General features: G+C 48.5%; 1 protein-coding gene and 1 pseudogene across 1 annotated transcript in view; both read left to right on the top strand.

The window, feature by feature from the left end:
* Positions 1–6209: 6209 nt before the first annotated feature.
* The window catches only part of ADAMTS2 (ADAM metallopeptidase with thrombospondin type 1 motif, 2), a 363960-nt gene continuing 347304 nt past the window's right edge, over positions 6210–22865 (top strand). Inside the window, exons 1-2 of the mRNA XM_006874455.1 lie at positions 6210–6339; positions 7321–7709. Coding sequence (XP_006874517.1) covers positions 6210–6339; positions 7321–7709 — 519 coding nt within the window. The remainder of the gene's footprint in view (positions 6340–7320; positions 7710–22865) is intronic.
* The window catches only part of LOC102830549, a 133784-nt pseudogene continuing 119336 nt past the window's right edge, over positions 8418–22865 (top strand).

A 22865-nucleotide genomic window follows, 5' to 3' on the forward strand; every position in this document is an offset into this window, starting at 1 on the left:
AGCCTTTGTAGAGTATAGGGTCTTAGGTAGAATCCTGAGCCCCATCCAGAACCTTCTGAGGTGGGACATTCCCACTGGCAAGGATATGCAGACCAATCCGGAGCAGCTAGTGGAACAGAAGATACTTCTTACAAGACCAGAAGAAACACACACACACACACAAAAAGCATACTGTTTGGCTATTACAAAAACAAGCAAGCTGTACTTCTGGGAGCCATTAGATCCTTCAGGAAAACCCCCATTCCAAGACTGAAACTCAAAGGGAACACATGAGCAGACTTGTAAGATCATTGGTGACCACATTCTACTTATGAGTGGAAGCAGAAGAAAGGTAGTAATGAAGACACGGGCCGAGTTTGACCATATCCCTTAGACTCCTGTCAACCTTGAGATGAGAGAGAGAAGAGGAAGGACTGGTTGGTCTGAAGTTTGGGGAGAGGTGGGAACTCCTGAGCCCATGGACACTGACCTAGCCACTGGGGTCTAGAGCTGAGAATGAAGTATCCAGCTGATAGGAAGTGGGGGGAAGTTGCATAAGAAAGCTCAAACTTGCAGATAGTACCCATTTGACCTAGCTTGGCTGGCTTGATGATTAGAACTCAACTAGAGGAAAATAAACACATTTGATACAGGAAGCACGTGTAAATTACTACAATGTGATGACCTTGACCTTTACTTATGGATGTAGTAGCTCAAAACACCAACCCAAAGGTGAGTCAGCCAATGCTTTTGGGAGAGTGCAGAACACCTGGAAGTGCCTCAGCCATCCTTCTACATGGTCAGTGGTCAAGTGAGATGCCAACTCAGATGCCATTTGTTGGGCTCTGCAGCCATTGTACATCTCTTCCACCTCCACAGATGCTTAGTAAATGAAATAAAGCATTTCTTTATGATTTAAGCTGGTATATTTTCAGCCAAGAGCATCCTAAGGCATCCAAAGGCTTTACCTAGGTGGGCTTGGACCAAAATATCCTACTGAGTACAGTGAGAAGACAGGCACAGGTGGACCCAGTGACCTAGACCCTAATTCAAGAAGGTCCAAGACATCACTGCCTGCCACATCCAGACGGCCCCTTAAAAATTGGGGGTGTCTTACTATCTTTCTGGAGTCCTGGTGTGGTGCTGTGGGCTAATGCACTGAATTGCAAAGTTGTTTTGAACTGCAAGGTCAGAGGTTCAAGCTCACCAGCTGCTCCTTGGAAACCCTATACAGGACCACTATGGGTCGGAACTGACTCCACAGCACTTAACAACAACAACAACAACCACAGCTATCTCTCTGCTAGACTGAGCATATATGCAAATGGGTAGTCACAAGTGGGCATTTAGCTTTTATCCTTCCCGAAGGGATCATTACTGCCTAGATTAAGTCTGAGCCTCCATTTTATACCTCCAGGTAGAACTGTTAACTAAACCTGGATTCCCAAGGTGCCTAACTTCAAGCACATTGCCTTTCACTTGCAGGCAGAACTAATCCTAATGGCAATGGGACATCTTCGTGTGGAGCATGGCAATGAAAAAAACCTGCTGTCTAGACACCTACCCATGTTTTCTCCTTTGTCTGACACAGCTCCCTGTCAGGGTGTGTCAGGGACACTCAATAAACAGCAAGAACCAGCACTTTCCCCAAAGGCCACCCAGCCCCCTCATTCTGCTCAATCAGTGTTCCCCTGACATAATGCTTACCAAGGCCACTCTCAGCCAGAACTCTGCCAGCACATCTGATGGGGCCACTGCACGTGATGCTTGTCAACAACAGAGAAGGACAGAGTAGTCTTCCTGAGACCACCCTCGACAAGGTCACTAACCTGAGGTTTGCTATGCTCTACATACAGGTTCTGTAGTCCTGGTGTGGTGCTGTGGGTTAATGTGCCAGACTCCAAGGCCATTTGAACTGCAAGGTTGGCAGTTCAAGCTTACCAGCTGCTCCTCAGAAACCCTATACAGGGTTGCTATGGGTCAGAACCAACTTGACAGTACTTCACAACAACAACAACATACAGATTCCAGGGCATAGGAGGAGTCTAGGTGCTTCCTCATAGCTTCTGGTAGTGTGCTTGTTAGGAGGGAGGACCATGGAATCTCACTGCCTCCATCTGCTTGCAGCCAAAGAAAATGACCTGATTTGAGGGGCAGATAACCTACAGTGGGGCTTGTTTCCATGGGAAAAGGAATGGCTCACAAATTGGTTCCCATTTCAATTGAGCTCTGTGATGGGTTTTAGACAGAGTAGAGAGCCTGAGCCTCCTCTGTGGACACACTCCTCCAGAGGGCTGGGGCTGGCACCGAGGGAAAGGGGTTCTGTTCTTAATGTAGGTCTTTCCTTTTTGTCTTGGAGGCATGCGTGTGATGACCAGGAAATGTTCCTATCTCCTTCTGCACCATATATATATATATATATATATATATATATATATTTTTTTTTTTTTTTTTTTTTCTGCACCTCATACTCTTGAGATTTCAAAGGGATTCAGTTTGGAAGGGACCTAGATTAAAGCTGACCCTGGATTGTCCTCTCCCCTCTCCCACCCCCCAACACGTGGCTGTTCCAGATCAAAGTCGCAACTTCAGGACCTTCTGGGACTAGGCTGGTACCAATATGAGGAATAAGCAAGTGGAGGGCAATAGGGAGTGCTAGGGATTGTATTTTCAAGCTAGATTGCAAGCTAGACCTAAAGACTTTCAAGTTCAAATAAAACCAAACACATACAAAACACCTTCAACAAAACAAGCGTTCAAGTGGAGTTGGCCCTGTAACCTTTAGCTTGTGTCTTTGGGATACAGACTAAATAAATAGACTTGAACAAAGAACCACAGGGGATTTATGTCCCCATTTTATATGGAAAAGAAGGGGTAAGAGGGAGAGGCAAACACCCAATGGGTCAGCAGCACTCTGCAGAGGAGGAGTAGAGATTTGAACTATGGAGGTTTAAAGAGGTACGAAGAGCCTTTAAAACAGTTTTTGTTTTTAAATGGCAGGAGATCAAGACTAGAAGCTGGGATGTGTCTACAAGTTCCCCTCCCCTATGGAGAGTTTAACTACTTTTTGATGCAGCTGTGTCTGATTTATCCACTCGCCTTATGGAGTGTTATTGTAGGAATCAGAGGATGAGCTGATGATGGTCTGTGGTTACTAAATCTTGGGACCACTGTCAAAGCAAGGGGTGAAGCCTCTTGAGGCTGGATATGATGTGGAGCTGCTGTCTGGGACTATTTAAGAGTGTCAGGAAGATTAACCTCACCTTCCCCCAAAATAGCCTAGGGCGAGTAACCCAAAATGTGCAAGTTACCTGGACATGGCAGAGCATATTATTGACTTACAAAGCGTTGTTCCTTTTCTATTCTTTTTCCTCTTGATTATATCAAAAGAAAGGTCTCTGCGCTTGTCCATCTTAACACCTTTGTAATGCTTGCTAATCACCTTCAGCTCAGTACTTTTGCAGGCAGTAGTATTTAGAATTTTATAACATTCAAACATTTTTTTTTTTACTTTGTGTTCTGGCAGTTTTCTTTGATTTATGGAATGGGATGTTGACCTTTCCAGTTATGATAGTGATCCATTGTTGTTGTTGTTAAGTGCCATCAAGTCAGTTCCAACCCATAATGACCCTGTGCAGGGTTTCTGAGGAGCAGCTAGTGAGTTTGAACCACCGACTTTGCAGTTCAGACTGACTTTGCAGTCCAGTGCATTAACCCACAGTGCCACACCAGTACTCCATGATAGTGATTTACAGTACTCTTAATACAAATAAGTAAATAATAAGTACTGTCTAAGGAGCTCTGGTAGCGTAGTGGTTACGAATCGGGCTGCGAACCTTAAGGTCAGCGGTTCGAAACTACCAGCCGCTCCGCGGGAGAAAGATGAGGCTTTCTACTCCCGTAAAGATTTACACCCTCGGAAACCCTGTACAGGGTCGCTATGGGTTGGACCCGACTCAATGGCACTTAAAAACAACAATAACAACAAGGAGCTCTGGTAGCGTAGTGGTTACGAATCGGGCTGCGAACCTTAAGGTCAGCGGTTCGAAACTACCAGCTGCTCCGCGGGAGAAAGATGAGGCCTTCTACTCCCGTAAAGATTTACACCTTCGGAAACCCTGTACGGGTCGCTATGGGTCGGAACCAACTCAATGGCACTTAACAACAACAACAACAAGAGAAATAATGGTGCTGGTAAGAGGATATGCTAAGCACCATCAGCATGAAAGGGGAGTGAAGAAGGTAAGCTTTGTAGAACATGGTCCTTGGAGTAGGTGAGTGTCACTTTAGAGAAGGATGAGAACACATGAGGAACAGGTAGACCTTGTAGGTCCCAGGGCCAGCACTTAGCTGGACCCAGTCTGGACTTCCTGTCCCCCTCAGGCTTCTGAATTCAACCGAACTGCCACTTCTTATGGGCAGCCCTCCAAGTGTCTAGCTCTGGAGTCATCCTTCTCCCAACTACTGGTCACTGGCTACCTTCCACTGGAATCAGTTAGGACATTGGAGGTCACAAAAGTAGATGTCCAATGAGGATGAGGGAAGGTATCAATTTAGTGGGTGATAAGGTTACGAGTCGGGCTGCCAACCTCAAGGTCAGCAGTTCAAAACTACCAGCGGTTCCGAGGGAGAAAAGTGAGGCGTTCTGCTCCTGTAAAGACTTACAGCCTCGGAAACCCTGTGCAGGGTCCCTATGAGTTGGAAGTGACTCCACGGTACTTAACAACAAAAGTAAAAATAAGGGCTCAGTGTGATTCCATCTTCAGTGTCTCAAGAAAATTTGGAAATCAACATTTTTATGTGACCTCTTACCAGATTTAAGGTTGAAGAATCTAGGTTTTAAGAAACCATTCTCAAGGCCAGATGAACCATGCCTTAGGGGCATGATACTGTTGGGAGCTTCCATGTGAAGATGGCCCGGTCAGCCTGCAGCGTCCTCACACCCAGGTCCTGGAAATGACAGAACTGAGGATACAAAATCACAGCTTGAGGGAGCTGTGCAAGTCATGTGTTTCCCCACAAGATGGGCCCTTCTGGTGGGCAGGGAGGGGCCTGAGTTATCTCTGGGTCCTCAGTCCCTATCTATATAAGAGAAGATGAAAAGGAACAGCTCTCCACTTCTAGGGCCATGAGGCAGAAGTTGGGGTCACTCAAAGCAGAGTTGCTCCCACAGACTCTTGGCTGGGAGGGAGCTCCCAGACAGAATGGGGACGAAAGGTTCCCAGGTCCACAGGATGGTGACTCCAGGAAGCAGGAGGGGTAGTCCCTTGCTCTTGGAAAGGCAAGCTCTCAGCTGGGGATGGGCTTTGACATCAAAGCTGATCCCAGAACTCCTTGAAGGTAGGTTTGGAAAGGTGGGCAAAGCATGGAGATGCTGTTTCATTCTGAATGCAAAGGCCACGAGGTTGGAGTGGCCAGGCGAATTCAGAAGGTGTGGGGCAGCAGCCAGAATGTGCTCCAAGAGGGAGCTCCCAGGTTTGGGAGGCAAGGCGGTGCTCAGAGGCTGCGATGGACAGACTGGGAAGCAGAAGGCAGGACAAGGGCTCCTGGCAAAGAGAGGTTGGGGCGAAAGCTGATCCTGTCCTTCGGTCTCTGGGGCCTCCCCCACGAGTCAGCAATTAGCCCACCGTTTCCATATCCCCACATCCTGTCCAGCCCCAGGATGCAGAGAGAGGATGTAGCGACCCTTCTGCCCTGGGGTGGATGGGCGAGACGTTGGCGCCAAAGGGTTCTTTGGGTGGGGAGCTCTTCCTGGCGTCGCTCCTTCGAGGTCGTTTGCCGCGAAGGTGCGGGCTGCGCAGAGGGTGGCCGGCGATGGGGCTCCCCCCGCGCAGCCCGAGGCTCTTCTCCGACACCGCCTCGGGGTGTCTCTCCTTCTCTGTTAGCGGAGAACGGCGGCGGCGGCGGCGGCGGTGTGAGGAGAAGAGCCGGAGGCGGCGACGACGGCCGTGCCAAGAAGCGCCGGGTCACCGCAGGCTGAGGCGCCTGCCGTCCCCGCCCTCCCCTAGCTCGCCGCTCCTCCCGCCCGCTCCCTAGCCTCCGTGAGCCCGGCCCTCTCCCCGCCTCCCTCTTGCTCCCCGCCCTCCCTCCGCGCCGCGCCTCCTCCGCCCCGCGCCCTGCGGTGCTGCAGCTGCGGGCGGCTCCAGCTGCCCCCAGATGTGGGCTGGGCGGTGCGCGGGCAACTTTCGCGCCGGCTGCGAGTGCGGGGCCCCGGCTGCGGTCCGGCTGCCATGGATCCGCTGGCGGGCGCCGTTTGCCGCCTGCTCTGCCCCGCGCTACTGCTGCTGCTGCTGCCGTTGCTCCTGCTGCTGCCGCCACTTGCGGACGCCGGGCTCGCAGCCGACGCCGCCGACCCCCCGGGTAGGTGCAGCCCGACCCTCACGCCTGCGACCCCGGTCGGTCGGCCAGTCAGCCCAGGCGCGTTCCGGTCCGACTTGGGCAAACTCCGTGCGCCCCGCCCGGGGCCAAGTTGGCCAACTTCGGGGCCGGGCTGGTCGCACAGGGGGCGCCCCGCGGCTCAGGCGGACGCCTCGGGTCGGGGCAGCCTCTGCACACTTGAAGCTCCCGGGACGCGGCGAATGGAGACTGAGCGCTTAGGAGGGCTAGAAACGCCCGGTGGACACGAGCGCAACACCAGCCCCAGTGGGGTTGGGGGAGCCAGTGCAAGGCGACGCCGGGGCTCGCGTCCGGGGACGCTCAGGAGGAGCCTCAGTCCAGAACGTGCTGCCTCGGCCCTGGGGACTAGTTGAGGCAAACTGGAGGGAATCCCCCGAGATCGGAGGGACTCTGCTCCACCTTTTCCCATCCTCGGGCACCCTGGGAGAGGAGACCCACATCAGGCTGACAAAGAGCTGGACTCGGAGGACAGGTCGCCCTTTGCCCGTGGGAGCTGAGTCCTCGCCACTTCAGAGGCGAGCGGTAAGGGCACTAGGGCGACGGGTCCTCGGAGGAGTAGGGGGCCAACTGGGAAAGACTTCCAAGCAGCCCATGCCCTGTCAAGGACGGTAGGTTTAATGGGCCGGAGGACGTACTGGAGGGGCCGTCCCTGGGACATTGAGAGATGTTGCCGGAACCCCAACCCGGAGAAGAGCTGGGACAGAGCTCCTGGCTGGCAGGGTCTCAGAAAGGGACGCCTGGAGGCAGGGGGCTTCGGTTTGCTGGCCTTGTTAACGCCCCTTCCTGCTTGCAAGAAGGCCGGGGAGGTGCAGGCTCGCTTCTGGGGGCTGCCTGGTGTAAGGCTCCTTCTCTTTGCAGTGGGGCAGCCCTGGGGAATGTTAGTCTCCGCTGCGGTTCTAGGGGCTCCGAGGTCTCAGCCTTTCTAACGTCTCTTCCCTGTTGCAGGCGGACCCTTGGGGCATGGAGCCGAGCGCATCCTGGCGGTGCCGGTGCGCACTGACTCCCAGGGCCGCTTGGTGTCCCACGTGGTGTCGGCAGCTACAGCCGGGGTTCGGACCCGCAGGGCTGCACCGGTTTGGAACCCGGGCTTCCTTGGAGATAGCGAGGAAGACCCTGGTGGCCGCCTCTTCTACAATGTCACCGTCTTCGGCAGAGATCTGCATCTGCGATTGCGGCCCAACGCCCGTCTCGTGGCACCTGGAGCCACAGTGGAGTGGCAGGGCGAGTCTGGAGTCACCCGCGTGGAGCCCCTCCTTGGAACCTGCCAATACGTCGGGGATGTGGTGGGTTTGGCTACAGATTCCTCTGTGGCTCTCAGCAACTGTGATGGACTGGTGAGTCTGCACTGCTCTTCTGCTGGTTCCTTGGGCTTTGGAGGTTTGAGTCCTGGGATCCTCCTGGGAAGGCAGGGCTTGCCCTTAAGGGCTTTCCATGCTGCCCTGGTGCTTCGGAAGCCATGCACATCACTGAGAGATTGGCTGGAAGGCAAATTAATTTGGTTGATATGAGAAGGTTACCATGTATTCAGGGTGTTAGGAACTGCCATCAAGTAGCAGAGCAACTGTTTGTCTCCTGACTGCACTGTTGCTCTTGCATCCAGGTATGGGATGGTGTGTGTGTCTGTGTTCACATGCACGCACGTGTTTGGGCGGGTATATCAGGGTGCACTTGCATCTGGGTGCCTGCACATCTGTGTATATGTGTGCATGTGCCATTATGTCTCTATGTGTCTCTGGGTTCCTGCTCATGTCTGTCAGTGTCTATGAAGGTTGTGTTCCCATGCATTTTTTGCATGTGGAATTTATGTGTGGTGTATACATGTGGGTATGTATACATGTGCAGGTGGTGCCAGTCCTGGGAGTGGGCAGTGGTGTTGAAGTGCCCAGTTAACCCTCTGCCTCCTGGCTAACTGGAAACCATTGAGTTTTTTTACACTATGGTTTCCTGTTGAACTCTCCTTGCTTATTCAAAAAGTCAGTCTTCTTTCCCTGGTTTGGAAATGTAAGCTCTGGTGCCCATAGACTGTTCGTATCTTCTGGGGGATGGCCCTGATGGACAGGTGAGGTTAGGGGGCACTTTGGGGACTACCTGGGTCACTTAATGTGACTGGAGCCATGGGAAGTTCTCTGAAATCCTAGGACCCAGAGGGACCATCACTTGGCACCAGAGGGCCTCAGAGGAAGCCTGGATCAATGCTCTGAGAGGAGGCTGACATTGGCGGTGTTCTGTCCAGCCGCTCCGGGCCTGGCACGCAGCAGAAGCCACTGCAGTTTTCTATTTTGGATTGGGTGTGTGGTGGTCAGGTTGACTCTTCTGGCCAGACATCTGAAGCTGCCCACCGTGGGCTCGGCACTAATTGCTGCTCAGGCACTTCTGCTTTCCCAGCCCTGGCGGCCCCTGTGCACACCCATCCTTAGCAGCTGGGGCCTGTCCTGCTGTCTGCAGAGCCGGCAATTAGACCAGGGCCCAGCGACCGCTGGCGAGCTTTTTATGGAGACACAGGAAACTTCACTTGTTGCTTAGGAAAATCATTGCCTTTGGATGGATTTTGTTAGATCCTGGGTATGTTGCAAAAAACAAACCAACCCAAAACTATAAATGTCCTTGGAGGAGTTGGGTTAAAATGGTGCAACTCTTTATAGCTGTTGTTGTCTCTGAGGACATCTTGAGATTCATAGGTGTGCCATGTTTTATACTGGAGGAGAATTTCTTAAATGAAAGAAAATCAGAGCTGGGGACTTGGTGGTGAGAAGGCGGAAGGGGGCATGGTGATGTTTGTCAGCATGAATGTGGAGTATTGGTGCACTGAATACTGTGTCCCAATTAATTCCTGATACAGAGAAGCTCTGCCATTATATCATTCATTCATTCATTCATTTGTTCAGCCAGCATGTGATCTTTTGTGTGTCCTCTGTACTGGTCAGAGACATGGCAGGCCGGGCACTCACCCTGGAACTTACACTCTCAGGGTAGCTGAGAGGCTGAGAAGCTGACAAAGGCACTGAGCATGTGCCCCTGATGGGCTCTTTGAGTGGGTTCTGGAAGGATGAGTTGCCCACTGTAAAAGGTGCAGTTGGCAATCAGAGCAGAGGGAACAGCATATGTGGAAGTCTCAGGCATGAATTGACCTGGTCAGGATAGGCATGGCATGAGGTTATATGCATTGGACACACATGGTCAGAGGCTCCAGTGTACCTCCCTTGCAGCATCCACAGAGGCCTCTGCAGGTTCATAGCAAGCAAGTAGGTAAGCATGAGGTTGCATTTTAAGTTTGGATGCTTAGGTGGGACATGTCTTTCCAAAGGGCCATAGAGACTTTCAGGCCTATTGACCTCCCCTGGCCTAAATCACACCTTTCTTCATCAGCTTGCCTGGCCCTTGAAGCATCTATGTTTGTTTCTCTGCTTTAAAGAAAGGCAGTTTTAGCTTTGTTTACTGTGGAGCACAATCTCTAATCTATTTAGTACAATGGGAGTTTTATTTCATTGCATTGGTCAGAGAATGCTTTCAATTGCAAGTGACAGAAAATGTAAGCCAAGTTAGTTTAAGCTGGAAAGAAAGCAAATAGATCACATAGTAAAAAAGTCTTCAGGCATGGCTGGATCCAGGTGTTCCTTACAGATTATCAGAACTCTTGACATCTCTTGTCTCTGCCCTCCTATTTGTTGGCTTTGTTATTGGTTGGATTCCCTCTGAGGTGAATCAGAGGAAAACAGAAGTGCCTGGTTGACATCCTTTATTGATAACTCCAGTTGAGTCCTGGGTACTGCTCTGACCAGGGCAGGGTCAGTTGTTCCAATGGGAGTCAGGACATGGGGTTTGCAAAACCCCACAAACCAAGAGTGTGGGAGGCACTGCTTCCCAAAGTGGTATGAGATTGTTTTGTCAGAAATTTGGACACTGGGCCACCTAAAGTGATCATTCTATTGGAGAGAGCTAGAGGCGTAGGCCCAAGATTTGTGAAGTACTCTTTAAAAGACATGTGATTTCCAGAGAGGCTGGGAAATGCAGCAGTTCCAGGTTCCCTTGTAGCCACTAGACAGACACTGTTCAAAATAGTTTCAGGGTTAAAGTTTACTGTTTCATGATGTATGAGAGAAGAAGCTTAATGTTAGATTGCTATGGAAGAGTCTTCTTGTACTTTGTAGGCTATATATCATTATTGTTATAGTTACTAGGTGTTGCTGCATTGAGTTTTGACTCACAGCAACCTCTTGGGAGAACCTCAGAGTAGAACTGCCACATAGAGTTTTCTTGGTTGTAACCTTTAGGGGAGCAGATTACCAAGTCTTTCTCCTGTGAAGCCGCTGAGTGGGTTTGAATTGCCAACCTTTCTGTTAGCAGCTAAATGCTTCACCAATATGTCATTAGGGTTCCTATGGGCTACGTGATAGGTCTGCTAATTTTACGTTATTCTTACATGCTCATTAAAAAATCAATGAAAAGCCTGTTGGCATAAAAGGTAATGATGATGGTATGGTGGTTATGTGCCGTGGAGTCCGTTCCAACTCATAGCAACTCTGCCTATGTAGTTTCTGAGGCTGTAAATCTTTACAGGAGCAGAAAGTTTCATCTTTCTCCCGCAGAGTGGCTGGTAGTTTTGAATTGCTGACCTTGGGGTTAGCAGCCTGACTCATAACCTCTATGCTACGAGAGCACCTTAGAATGATGTTGTTGTTGTTATGTGCCGTGGAGTCAGTTCTGACTCATAGCGACCCTGTACAGGGTTTCCAAGGCTATAAATCTTTACGGGAGCAGAACGCCTCATCTTTCTCCCGTGAACCAGCTGGTAGTTTCGAACTGCTGACCTTTTGGTTCACAGCCTGATTCGTAACCACTACGCTAGTAACTCACAATTTGCCACACTTCTACTCTGGGACAGATTCTGTGCTGGGCATCTTGTACATCTTTACCTGGTGTAATCCTTACAGCACCCTTTGGAATATTGTCCTCATTCTACAGATGAATTAATAGGAACTCCAAAAGTTAAGGTAGCTTGTGGGGAGCTTTGCAGCCAGCATTTGAATGCTGTGTGTGATTCCACAGACCTACTAACTCCATTTTATTACTGCCTTTTGGGAATGCCAATAATAATAGTAAAGAAAAAAACAAAACAAGAAAAACCTCAAAGAACTGAGTTTCTTTAAAATCTTCCCTACTCCATTTCTTGGAGACTTTCTTAGTCAGGGGGAGTGAATGAAGTGTGAGAGAATTGGAACCAGGGAGCAGGCCTTGGTGGCCCACTCACTCACCAGTGACCTGCTTGGGACTGCAGTTCTTCATTGGTGGATTGTTGTTGTTAAGTGCTGTTGATTCAGTTTTGACGCAAAGCAACCCTATTAGGGTTTCTGGTAGAAGTCCTGGTGTAGCGCTGTGGGTTAATGCGCTAGATCGCAAGGTTGGAGGCTCAAGCTCACCAACCACTCCTTGGAAACCCTATACAGTGTTACTATGGGTCAGAACTGACTCAATGGTATTTAACAACAGCAACTGGTGGAGCAGGACCCAGAAATTAATTATGCTGCAGCAAGATCATGGTGGAGACACCAATAGGACAGCCTCAGGTCTTTGACAGGACAGGACCAGCAGAGGAAGCCTCCGAAGCTGGGGAGTGGGCAGTGTGTGACCGCTGATCTGAGGCCTGGTGGTACTCTGATTCTCGTGTCTAAGGGAGGAGGTATATACCCTTTCCAGTATGACATCCTGTGTGGTCAAGGCTCAGTGAGGCCCGGGAGTTTCTTCCCAAGGTCTTATGGCACAATGAAGCTTGCACCATTACCTTGGGGATTGGAACTCCCTTGCCAACTGCATCTAGGATGGCACCCACTCTGTGTAGTTTGCTGGACATTAAGAGTCACCAAGGGCTACAGAGAGAAGTAATTTGCTCCTAAAGGGACTGAGGTGAGTTTCATTTTTCCTGAGAAGGTGCCCTAACAAGACCACACGCTGTGCTCCAGTTGGCTCATGGGCTAGAGGTGGGCAGGCAGGTGCAGGGTGTGGGACTGGAATGCCTGGGACTTGCAGGCAAAGCCCTTGTTCAGGGTCCAGGATCTTTCTTCCTCCCAGCAGACTCCCTAGGTATTGGAGCTTTTCAATCAGAGCAGAAGTCACCTGCTCTTAGCAATTTGTACATCTGCTTAGGGTGGTATTAGCCTTCTCTACATTTTAATACCAACTTTGTTGTTTAAGACTGCCTCAATTCAAGTGACAGGAAACTAGCTCACATTAAAAGTGACATGATCGCCCCAGTTATCTGGGGAGTCCTGAGGAGCACCAGCTTTAGGCACAGCTGGATCTGGGGGCTCAACCCTAGTGCCAGAACTTGCTCCCTGTTTCTCAGTTTTGCTGCTTTCCATGTCCTCTCAGGATTACCCTCCCCACGTAGGGACCACCAGTAGTCCTGGCTTAACCCCTTTCCCAAGGTGAAAATCCCTATGAGCTGCGGAGCACTCCTTTCCTTTCTGGAAGGTTCCCACAGGAGTCTTGGAGAGTGCTCTGATTGGCAGTTTGCATCATGCACCACAGGATTATCTTCAAACCAATCACCATTGTGGGGGCCTGGCCTGAGTGTCTTGCCTTTCGGTTTGAGGGTGATGGTCAGACCTTCAAAAGGCATGGAGTGGAAAGGAGGACTATGACACAAGCAAGAGGAAGGATGAGTGTGTTGGGCAGATGAATATGATTACTGCCATATTTATCCTGGACCCACATTTACCGAGGTCCACCCTTGCATGTCCAACTGCCAGCCAGGATGCCTTCCCTGGTAAACCCCAGGGCAACCCTAGATGCACCCAACACCATTCAACACGTCTACCTCCTAAGCCTCTTTGGAAGTCATCTCAAGTCCCCATTCCTATACCACTGCCTTACTCCAGGCTACCATATTTTGCTTCTGTATTCCTCAACTCCTCTTAATTAGTTTCTCCTCATCAAAGCATTGGCCTGGCATTCAAGACCTATGATTGGGGCCTGTCTGGCCTCATTTGTCACTGCACTCCCCCTCATGCCTGTGGCCCAGTTTCTGAAACATTGGATACTCCCACCCAGCTCAGAGGCTTTGCACAGGTAGCTCCTTCTGCCTGGGCTAACCCTCCCTCCTTTCTTGGCTTATTCTGCGGGTCTCAGGAAATGTCGCTTTATCCAGGAACCCTTCCCAGGTGTTCACATGCTTCTAGGTAACTTGTACCAGAAGTCCCATGATTTGTTTGGTGTCTGGCTTCCTTGTGTGACTGCAGGTTACCTTGTCTCATTCCTGGCTATGTCCTCGGGCCCAGCATGGCTCTAAATGGAGTTCAGTTGGGAGCCAGGAAATGAAAGTGCTCTGGAAGTTGGGGCTGAAGATTATGCAGGGAAGATGGAGGGACTCACTTGGAGACACTGTGATCCAATGCATATGGCCAGCCCACCTCTTCTGCCTCGTTTGCTCTGTCACTGATGACCCCAGAGCATCACACTTTGTGGGGCAGCTTCCCTTGGGGAAGTGTTGAAAACTCTGCCTTTTTCCACAGGAATGCATGGTTTTCCTGCCATTCTTAGGATTTATGAGATCTGAGTTTAAAACCATGTTCTACGCCAAACTACGGTAGGAAGAGAAGCTTGCATAGGGAAGGTTTGGGTGAGGAGCCCTGGTCTGGGCTCTGGTGATTTACCAAGTGACTCTGGACACGTCTTATTCTCCTTGATTTGTCCAGAGTGGAAAGTAGGAGTTGGAGTCAGCCATCTCTGGAGACCCTTCCAGTGCAACTCCGAAGTTGGAGTTGCAAATCCAGATGTCATAGGGACCAAATGGGGGGTCAGACACAAAGGAGAGGATGAGGTCATAGCAGGGAGAGATGGGGACCCTGTTGAGCTCATGGCCTGTCTCAGGCAAACAGCCACTTCTCCCTTGGGTAATTGTTGGCCTTTAGGAGTGTACGCACGTTGCTGTCTCTTCTTCAGAGAATCTGGATTTCTATTTCTATTCTTGATTCTTTTGACATTGTGCAGGCAAACAAGTCCATTGTGAAGACCACGTGTTTGCCCTGAGGCCCCTTGACAAAGGTTCTAATGGCAGATCTGGAAGTGTTGGGCACTGTGGTGGCAGCAGTATCTTTGGATGAGCGGGACAACTTGTCAGCCAGACACTGTTTGGATGGGTGGGTCAACTCATCAGCCTTCTTTTCTCACAGCCATCTCTTTTCATATACTTCCTCTTTCAATCCCTGAATGGTGGTGGGCCTTACTACCAGCTTTTTACCGGAGACTCTGGTGGGAGTGATGGGGCAAGATGCAAGAAGTTGGAGTTGGGGAGAGAAAGATTAGGGTTTTGCGCTCCAGTAGTCAGAACCGCAGTCCACAGCACTTTCCCCCATCAGAGTGACACGAGGTGTCTAAAACCCAGGCTTCAGTGGAGAAGGCATTGATGGATGCTTGCAATGGGGATAGCAGTAATCCAGGGGGTGAATGGTATCACGGGAACCCTGCTCTCTCAGCTTCCATGTGATACTGCTCCCTAGGGGTTTCTGACTGCAGCTGCCTCACACCCCTCACACCCCTAGAGACAGCCCATTGGAAAAGAGTCTCCTATCACAGCCTCTGAGTCTCACTCTGATTGGAATTTCCTTTCTAGAAACTAATAACCATGGACCATGAATGGGATATGCTGATTGGCTCAGACCTGAATCACATGCCGTTTCTGTGGTCTGCACCTTAGGGGTGCATCTGGAGTAAGAATTAGGTGAAAAGGGGATGCTGGGGAGTCCACTGGTGTCCATCACAGAAAACTTTTCTTGGGAAGGTGGCAGTAGCTGCTTGCCTGCCTTCCTTGGGCCTCATTTGCCCTGGCACCATTAGGGAATCCCATCAGCCAGTGGCTGCCCCTCAAGGGGTGGTGAGAAGCCTTGGGAAGGACCTCAGGATTGGCACTCTGCCTGGTGCTGTACTGGGTGTACTCTGTATTTCTGTGGACTTAGTGACAGTGATCCCCATTTGACACATGAGTAAACCTTGAGTTCAGCAGGTCTGTGTGACTCTCCTTGCATGGAGTGGTCTTTCTGCTTAGAATCCTTTCAGAAGGGGCATGGTGGAGCCTGACCCCAGCCTTTCATGAAGCTCAGCACGGTGGATCACGTGTCTCTGAACCCTAAGGAGGGCATTCCCTGATGTTCAGGGTCTTTTTGTACAAACATGCAGAGCAACAAGATGTCCCTACAGGAACCCCAGGTGACCCCAGGTGACTTCCTGGTCCTATTAAGTGGAATGGTTGGCAAATTGCCTCCCCTTTAAATATGCTCTGATGCATAGATTAAGTTGATTTGCACAAGTTCAATGCAAGCAGCAGGACAGAATTCCATAGGTGTGTAGGGTCCCAGGGACTTCCAGGCTGCCTCATACCCCAGTCCTGCAGCTGATGTAGGGGCATTTCCCTTCATTTCTTAGGGCTTGGGTCTCTCACATGTTAAATGGGGATGCTTAGCTTAGCTGCGTTGCAGGTCTTCACCACTGTGATGATCAAAGGCCCCTGATGGGTTCCTTCAAGAGCTGGTTCAAGGTGACATTGGTTTGGGCATGAGAATACTGCAGCTGGATCTTAGCAACCCCTCTCTTAGACACACTTCATGTCCTTTTTCACTCACTTTACTCTGCTATTCCAATTCCTATTTGCAGCCCCAAACAGCTATGTGGAGAGGATTGTAGAAGTAGGGTCACAGGCAGGTCACTGAGCTGAACACAGGGTTGTGGTGTGTATGTGTGTGTGTCTATGTTGCTTCTTTTCCTGAAGTCATAAGTGACCATAGATCAGGCTGACAAGGCTGGGGCTCCTTTGCCCCCAAGCAAATACTCTTGCTTTTGGGAGATTTAAAACTCTCTCCCTACCATCTGTCAAGTTTCTCTGATGGTGAGTCAGACTTAGGCTGGCTGTGGGGTTTCAAGTAGAGTAGGGGCCCTGATCACAGTTAGCTTTTGCTGCATTTTGACTTCTGTGTTTCCAGCTGTGTGACCTTGGGCAGATCTCTATCCCCTCTGATCCTCAACTTTCTCCCTTGTAAGTGAGGAGAGTCCCAATAACCGCTGCTGTTTTAAACCACTGATCATATGCCATGTTCATCCCAAGCACTGACCAGACAAGTGTCCTCTTGCTTCCTCTTTGCCACAGCTGACTCATTTTTCCAGGAGAGGATGTCTGGGAAATAGCATTCCATCCTTGGTCTCTGATGGCTACACTTTCCCACTTTGTCTGTTACATCCTCTAGTGTCTCAGCACTCAGTGACCGAGTGAGTGAAGACCATCCCAAAGCCACTAGGGGAGAAGGCTAGGTCCTTACTCAGGTTGCTGTGAGAATCACAAGACCATGTTGCAGCAAGCATGAGCCGAGGAGGCAGTGAGGGACTTGTCCACTCTGAGCCACAGGGATGTCCCCACAGCATGGGGTGTCACTTAGCATCGATGCATGATGGCTTGAGCTGTGCAGTGGCCTGCTCTCAGAGGACCCATATGGACAAATGTACATATGTCCCCGGAGACCTTGGATCTTTACCAACAGGCAGCTACACTCCCTGCCTCCAGCAGCTCAGGAGTTTTGTGCTGCTACCAGAAAGCATGCTGCTATGTGTGCACATCTGTGTGTGCCCGTGCATGTGCTTCATGCAGGGGTACATGTGTGCATACACATGTTTCATGCATACACATGGGAACATTCACATGACTGTGTACATGTGCACTTGGACCTGTAAATGTGAATACTTGAAAGTCAGTGTGTGCATTTGCATATACACGTGTAAGTCTGTGTGTACCTGTGGAAGTATGCATATGTGTGTACAGGAGCTTGTGTGTGTCTGCATATGCTGGGGTATTTGTGTATTTGGGTGTGCATGTGCATGTGTGTTTGTGTGTTTGATTTTGGCAGGGACTTCTGCCTGGGGAGGGGAGTGAGATAGAGTGGATGTACTGAGGGGAAAAGAAGACCCCAGCCCCCAGAATCAGTGTAGCCTTCAATTCCCTTACTTGTGGGTGCTCTGCTGTGGGAGATCCCCAGGTAAGATCCCTTTGCTGTGCTGTGTATGTTAATATTAAATGTCAGCTGTCCACCCGGTCTGCAGTGTTGCCATTAATATGGAGAAGTTATTACTGAGCCTGGAGCTAGCTTCTTAGATTCGTCCATGAATTTAAATGATATTGCATGACTCCTCCAGGGTCTGTGGAGTGCAGCACACAGCTTCCACTTGGAGCAGGGGAAACCCTGGTATCAAGGGCCAAGGCCTGGCCCTGTCTGAGAGGTGAAGAAGATTCAGTGCTGCTCTTGCCCCACCTTGTGGGTCGGTGACCTATGGACACATCTCTATGATTACCAGGGAGAAGCAGCAGACTTATATATGCTGGAGAGGCTGGTAAGGGCCACACTATCAGCTCTGCTGTCTGAAATCCTTCAGCCTGGACAAGAGCCTCTGAACCACCAGACCTTGGGTTTTGTGACGGGTACTCCAGCATCTCTCACCTGCCTGGGTTTTAATGGATTGTTGTTGTTAGGGGCCATTAGTTTCATTTGGTTTTGACTTGTAGTGACCCGATGCACAATAGAATGAAACACTGCCCTCTCCTGTGCCATGTTCACAACTGTTGTTTTGTTTCAGCCCATTGTTGCTGCCACTGTGTCAATCCATCTTGTTGAGGATCTTCCTCTTATTCAATGAGCACATGGAAAACAGAGACCTGGGGTTTGGCAAACATTAGCCATTTCATTGAGTTTAAAATGCAGTAATCATACAACATACTGTTGCTTTATTTACCATTCCCAATTAACTGCAATCTGGTGCCTTAACTGGAATACTCAGGGTGTAGGCACTGGTCACCCACTCAGTCACCTCAAGGTTTTCCATTTGTCTTGCCTCTGCTGCATTGCTTAGATGTGGTTGCTGTCTTTTTGCATATCCCTCATGTGACATAGTTTTATCCACCTCTAAGTGCCTCCCTTCCTCTGGTAAAGTATGGGATACAATTCACCCACTTAAAGTGTACAGTTCAAAAGTTTAGTATATCCACAGATATGTGCAGTCATCACCTCAGGCCATTTTAGAAACACTCCAATAATAAATCCTGTCCCTTTATCAGCCATCTTTCATTCTTTCATCCTTCACTCCTGGCAATCATTCATTTGTCTTCTGTCTCTATAAATCTACTTCTTCTGGACATTCCTTGTAAATAGACCATATAATATATAGTCTTTTGTGACTGGTTTCTTTCACTTTAGCTAATGATTTCAAGGTTCATCTGCATTGTAGCATGTGTCAGTACCTGTAAAAACAGTGTGGAGGCCATTTCTGACCTTCCTTTGGTTTTACAAGGGGGAAGAAGAGTCAAACTCAAAACCAGCTTAAAGCTGATTCCTATGAAGTGGAACTCAGACAGACATCCACCCTACAAGCTTCTTTACCCTATTCTGACTAACCACAGCTGTCTCTGCTGGCTGCGATAATCCATTGCAATGGCCACACAGAACTCATAACAATACTCACGTTTATGAGGTTTATCAGGGAAGTGAACAGGATACAACTCAGGATCAGAAATACTCAGGATGCAGCAGTTTTCCAATCAGGAACATCTCTTTTCTGCCATACTGCAAGCATGCTTTGCTCTTGTCTTTGGCTTCTCAGCCATGTGGCACTTTGGCTTCTGCCCTGCTTGGGCAAGTGCTACAAAGCTCTTTTAACCAGTCTGTAAGTGCCCACAGAGCACATTCTGAAAGCCAGACTCCTGCCTGTAGGCACTCAGCTTAACTCGGTCCATGTTCTGTCTCTTTATGCCACCACCTCTGTCACCGCCTCTGCTGTCACCACTTCTCTAGATAGAGATCTCACGCTCCTTTTGTGCTCTTCTTTCCTGATGGTCCTGTGATTGCCTGTTACTGCTTTTGAGATGTTACTATTGTTGTTAAGTGTCATTGAGTCAGTGCTGACTCATAGTGATCCTGCATAAGGTTTCCAAGAGTTTCCAAGGGTGGTTTTGAACTTCCGATCTTATGGTTTGCAATTCAGTGCTTATCCTACAGTGCCATATCAGGACTTTTTAAACCTAGTGGCTTTAAAACTAACCAATTCCAACTTTAGAGTCCTGTACACCCTACTTGCATGGTCCCACACAATCATTTGGTGGGAATTAAGAAAACTTTGGATAGAAAAGTCATATCAAGTAAATTCATGGTACCACTGGTCACCCCCTGGCTTGTCTAGCCATTGTGTTTCATACATAAAGGATTAACTCCCCCCACCCTTTCAGTTAAACATCTTCTACAATTACAGTTTTTACAATCACAATTAATCCTGTGAACAGTTACTCAGAATTGAATTAAAAAAAAAACAAACCTATCAGCACCTTCCCCTACCCTCTCTTCACCAGACCCATTTGTAAAAGGAAACTATTCAGTGGGATTCTCCCTTGTCTCCCTCATTTTAAGATTAAGCACACCCATAAAAGCTAATAAACCAACCACTGCCAGGTTGGCAGTTCAAACTCACCAGCTGCTCCTCAGAAACTCTATATAGGGTAGCTGTGGGTCAGAACCGACTTGACAGCACTTAACAACAACAACAACAACAGTCAAACCAGTACTTTGAGGAAACAAGCATATTCCTTGATCTAAAGAATCTTCCATTCCAGTTGTAACTCTGAGCAACTGCATCCATAAGAAAAAGTTCAGTCCATCAAATTGTAGCAATTTACACTTGCTCACACCATTAAACATCTTTCTCTTCATCTGGCCGGGTTTGAACAACTCAGCCCTAGCCATCCAAGTTAGGTCAGATGGGTACCAGCTGCAAGTTTGGGAGTTAACACACACCTCACAGCACTTCAGACCAGCTGACCTCTTCTCACTCTCAGCCCTAGCCCCCAGGGGTTAAGTCAGTTCTCTTAGGTTCAGGAGTTCACACAACTCCCTAAAAACTTCATAACAATCAGCCCTTCCTCTTCTCTCTCATTTCTAGCCACTGAGGACCAGATCAATGAATGCCAATATATCATGTCCAAACAGCCTGCCTCTTCATTGCTGCATTTTCCCCACTTCCACTCAACAAGTAGATTCAGGTGGTCACTAGCAAGCATACTAGACTGTCTGCAGCTCACCAGTTCCCTTTAACTTTCAGTCCTAGAGGGGTTTTCTCTGATGGGTACAGTTTTCTTGCTTTGAAGTCTCCAAAGCAAATGGCTTGCTTGAAACTTTGAAATTCAAAAAACCAAACAGCCCACCCCCCATCCTTTTTTTTTTCCTGCAGGTTTCTTTCAATCATAAATCTCCTGTTTTCTCAGCAGTTCTAGGTTGGTCTACATGCCTTTTCAAATGCAAATGTCCCAACTCTGAAGGTTCTAGGTGGGGCTCAGGATTCCATGTAAAGTCCCACACTCCACATAGGCTTAAAACAAAACAGACTATTTCTTCTGGGAAAATTCTAACTCCCCCTTTAGTAAATCCAATCAAGTATAGGCTGAAGGCAGACTTACAAGCTCTCTGTAATCATAATTTCCAATATTTATTTCCATCACACACATATGTCCACTTTACAATGTTAGGCAGGAGAAACCAATATCCAAGAAAATAGTCAAATACATAAACCTTTTAAAAACTCTCAAGTTCAATCTTTTCTTCTCCTTGGATTAGCCCCACTCATATGCATATGGGCTTGGTCCTCTGGCAAAGTGGATCCAGTTGGCCCTGGCCCCATATCAGCGATCTCGTTCAACAGGTTAGTTTTCTGTTCCAGGCAACTCCAGAAGCTGCTTTTCTCCCCTCAGCCAACCCATTTTATCTTTTACATTCCTTTTAGCCATTGTTGTTGTTGTTAGGTGCCATCTAATCAGAACCTACTCATAGTGACCCTATGCAAAATCAAATGAAATTGTGCTTGGTCCTTGTCAACATCACAATCATTGCTAAGCGTGAATCAGTTGCTACTGCCACTGTGCTAATCAATCTCATTGGGGCTCTTCCTCTTTTTCTTCAACCCTCCACTTCACCAAACATGATATCCTTTTCCAGGGACTGTTCTCTTCTGATATTATGTCCGAAACAAGAAAGACGAAGCCTGGTCATCCTGGCTTCCAGGGAGCCTTCTGGCTATACTTCTTCCAATGCAAACTGATTTGTTCATTTGGAAGTCCATGGTACTTTAATATTTTCCTCCAACACCATGACTCAAACATATCAACTCTCCTAAGGTCTTCCTTATTCACTGTCCAAACTTCCACATGCATACCATGGTTTGGGTCAGGTGCACCTTAGTCCTCAAACTGACGTCTTTGCTCTCCAACACATTAAAGAGGTCATGTGCATCAGATTTGCCTAATGCAATACATTGTTTGATGTCTTGACTGCTGCTTCCATGAGTGTTGATGGTTGATCCAAGCAAAATGAAGTCTTTGACAACTTCAATCTTTTCTCCATTTATATGGATGTTGTTTATTGGTGCAGTGATGAGGATTTTGTTTTCTTTACATTGAGATGCAACTCATACCCAAAGTAACATCTAGAAATAAAAAGTTTCACTGTGTATGCCCCTGCATTCTTTCTCTTACAAATTCTTATGCTCCTATGAGTCTGGAGCCATTGCAATGAGTTAGGTCCCACAACTTGTGTAATTTTCAAGTACATAATTCTATTGGGTTGTTGCTTGCATTTGTAAAGGAAGAAAATGTCAACTCTCAGAGGTGACTGAAATAAAGCTGGAGTAATCTTCACTCCCAATTTACAAAGCCTGGTTTAAGAACTCTCAAGGGAGCTTCCTGAGGGCAGTGGAAAGCCTTTGCTATGGGTGCCCAGTACCAACTTCCCAGTAGACTTTCATTCCTCCCACCCACTACCATCGATTCTGACTCATAGCCACTCTCTAGGACAGAGTAGAACTGATCCATAGTGTTTCTAAGATTAAATCTTTATGAGAGCAGACAGCCTCATCTTTCTCCTTTGGAGTGATTGGTGGATTTGAACAACTGATGTTGTGTTTATCAGCCCAATGCTTAACCCACAACACCTCCAGTGATGGATATTTGCCTCACTGAAGCCAATGCTACAAATAGCTGTTTTGGTTCTTATACATGGACACCCTGACTTTTTCCCAATCACAGTGCAACTGTTGGAAGACATTTGCTGTGTGGACACCTGGGTATTTTTTCCTTTGAAAATTGAGATTGGGATCATGTGTCAAATAAAGTGTATTTATATTTCATGCTCTGGTAGTGTAATGGTTACAAATCAGGCTGCTAACCTCAAGGTCGGCAGTTTGAAACTACCAGCTGTTCCGTGGGAGAAAGATGAGGCTTTCTACTCCCGTAAAGATTCACAGCCTTGGAAACCCTGTGCAGGGTCGCTATGAGTCAGAACCGATTCCACAGTACTTAACAACAACAACACACACTGTACAGGGTTGCTATGAGTTGGAACCGACTCCACAGTACTTAACAACAACATATTTCATGCAAGGTTTGTAAAAATGTATGATAAATAGCTTCCCCAAAGCTGTGA

Source organism: Chrysochloris asiatica, unplaced genomic scaffold, assembly GCF_000296735.1.
Source record: "Chrysochloris asiatica unplaced genomic scaffold, ChrAsi1.0 scaffold00279, whole genome shotgun sequence".
NCBI lineage: Eukaryota > Metazoa > Chordata > Mammalia > Afrosoricida > Chrysochloridae > Chrysochloris > Chrysochloris asiatica.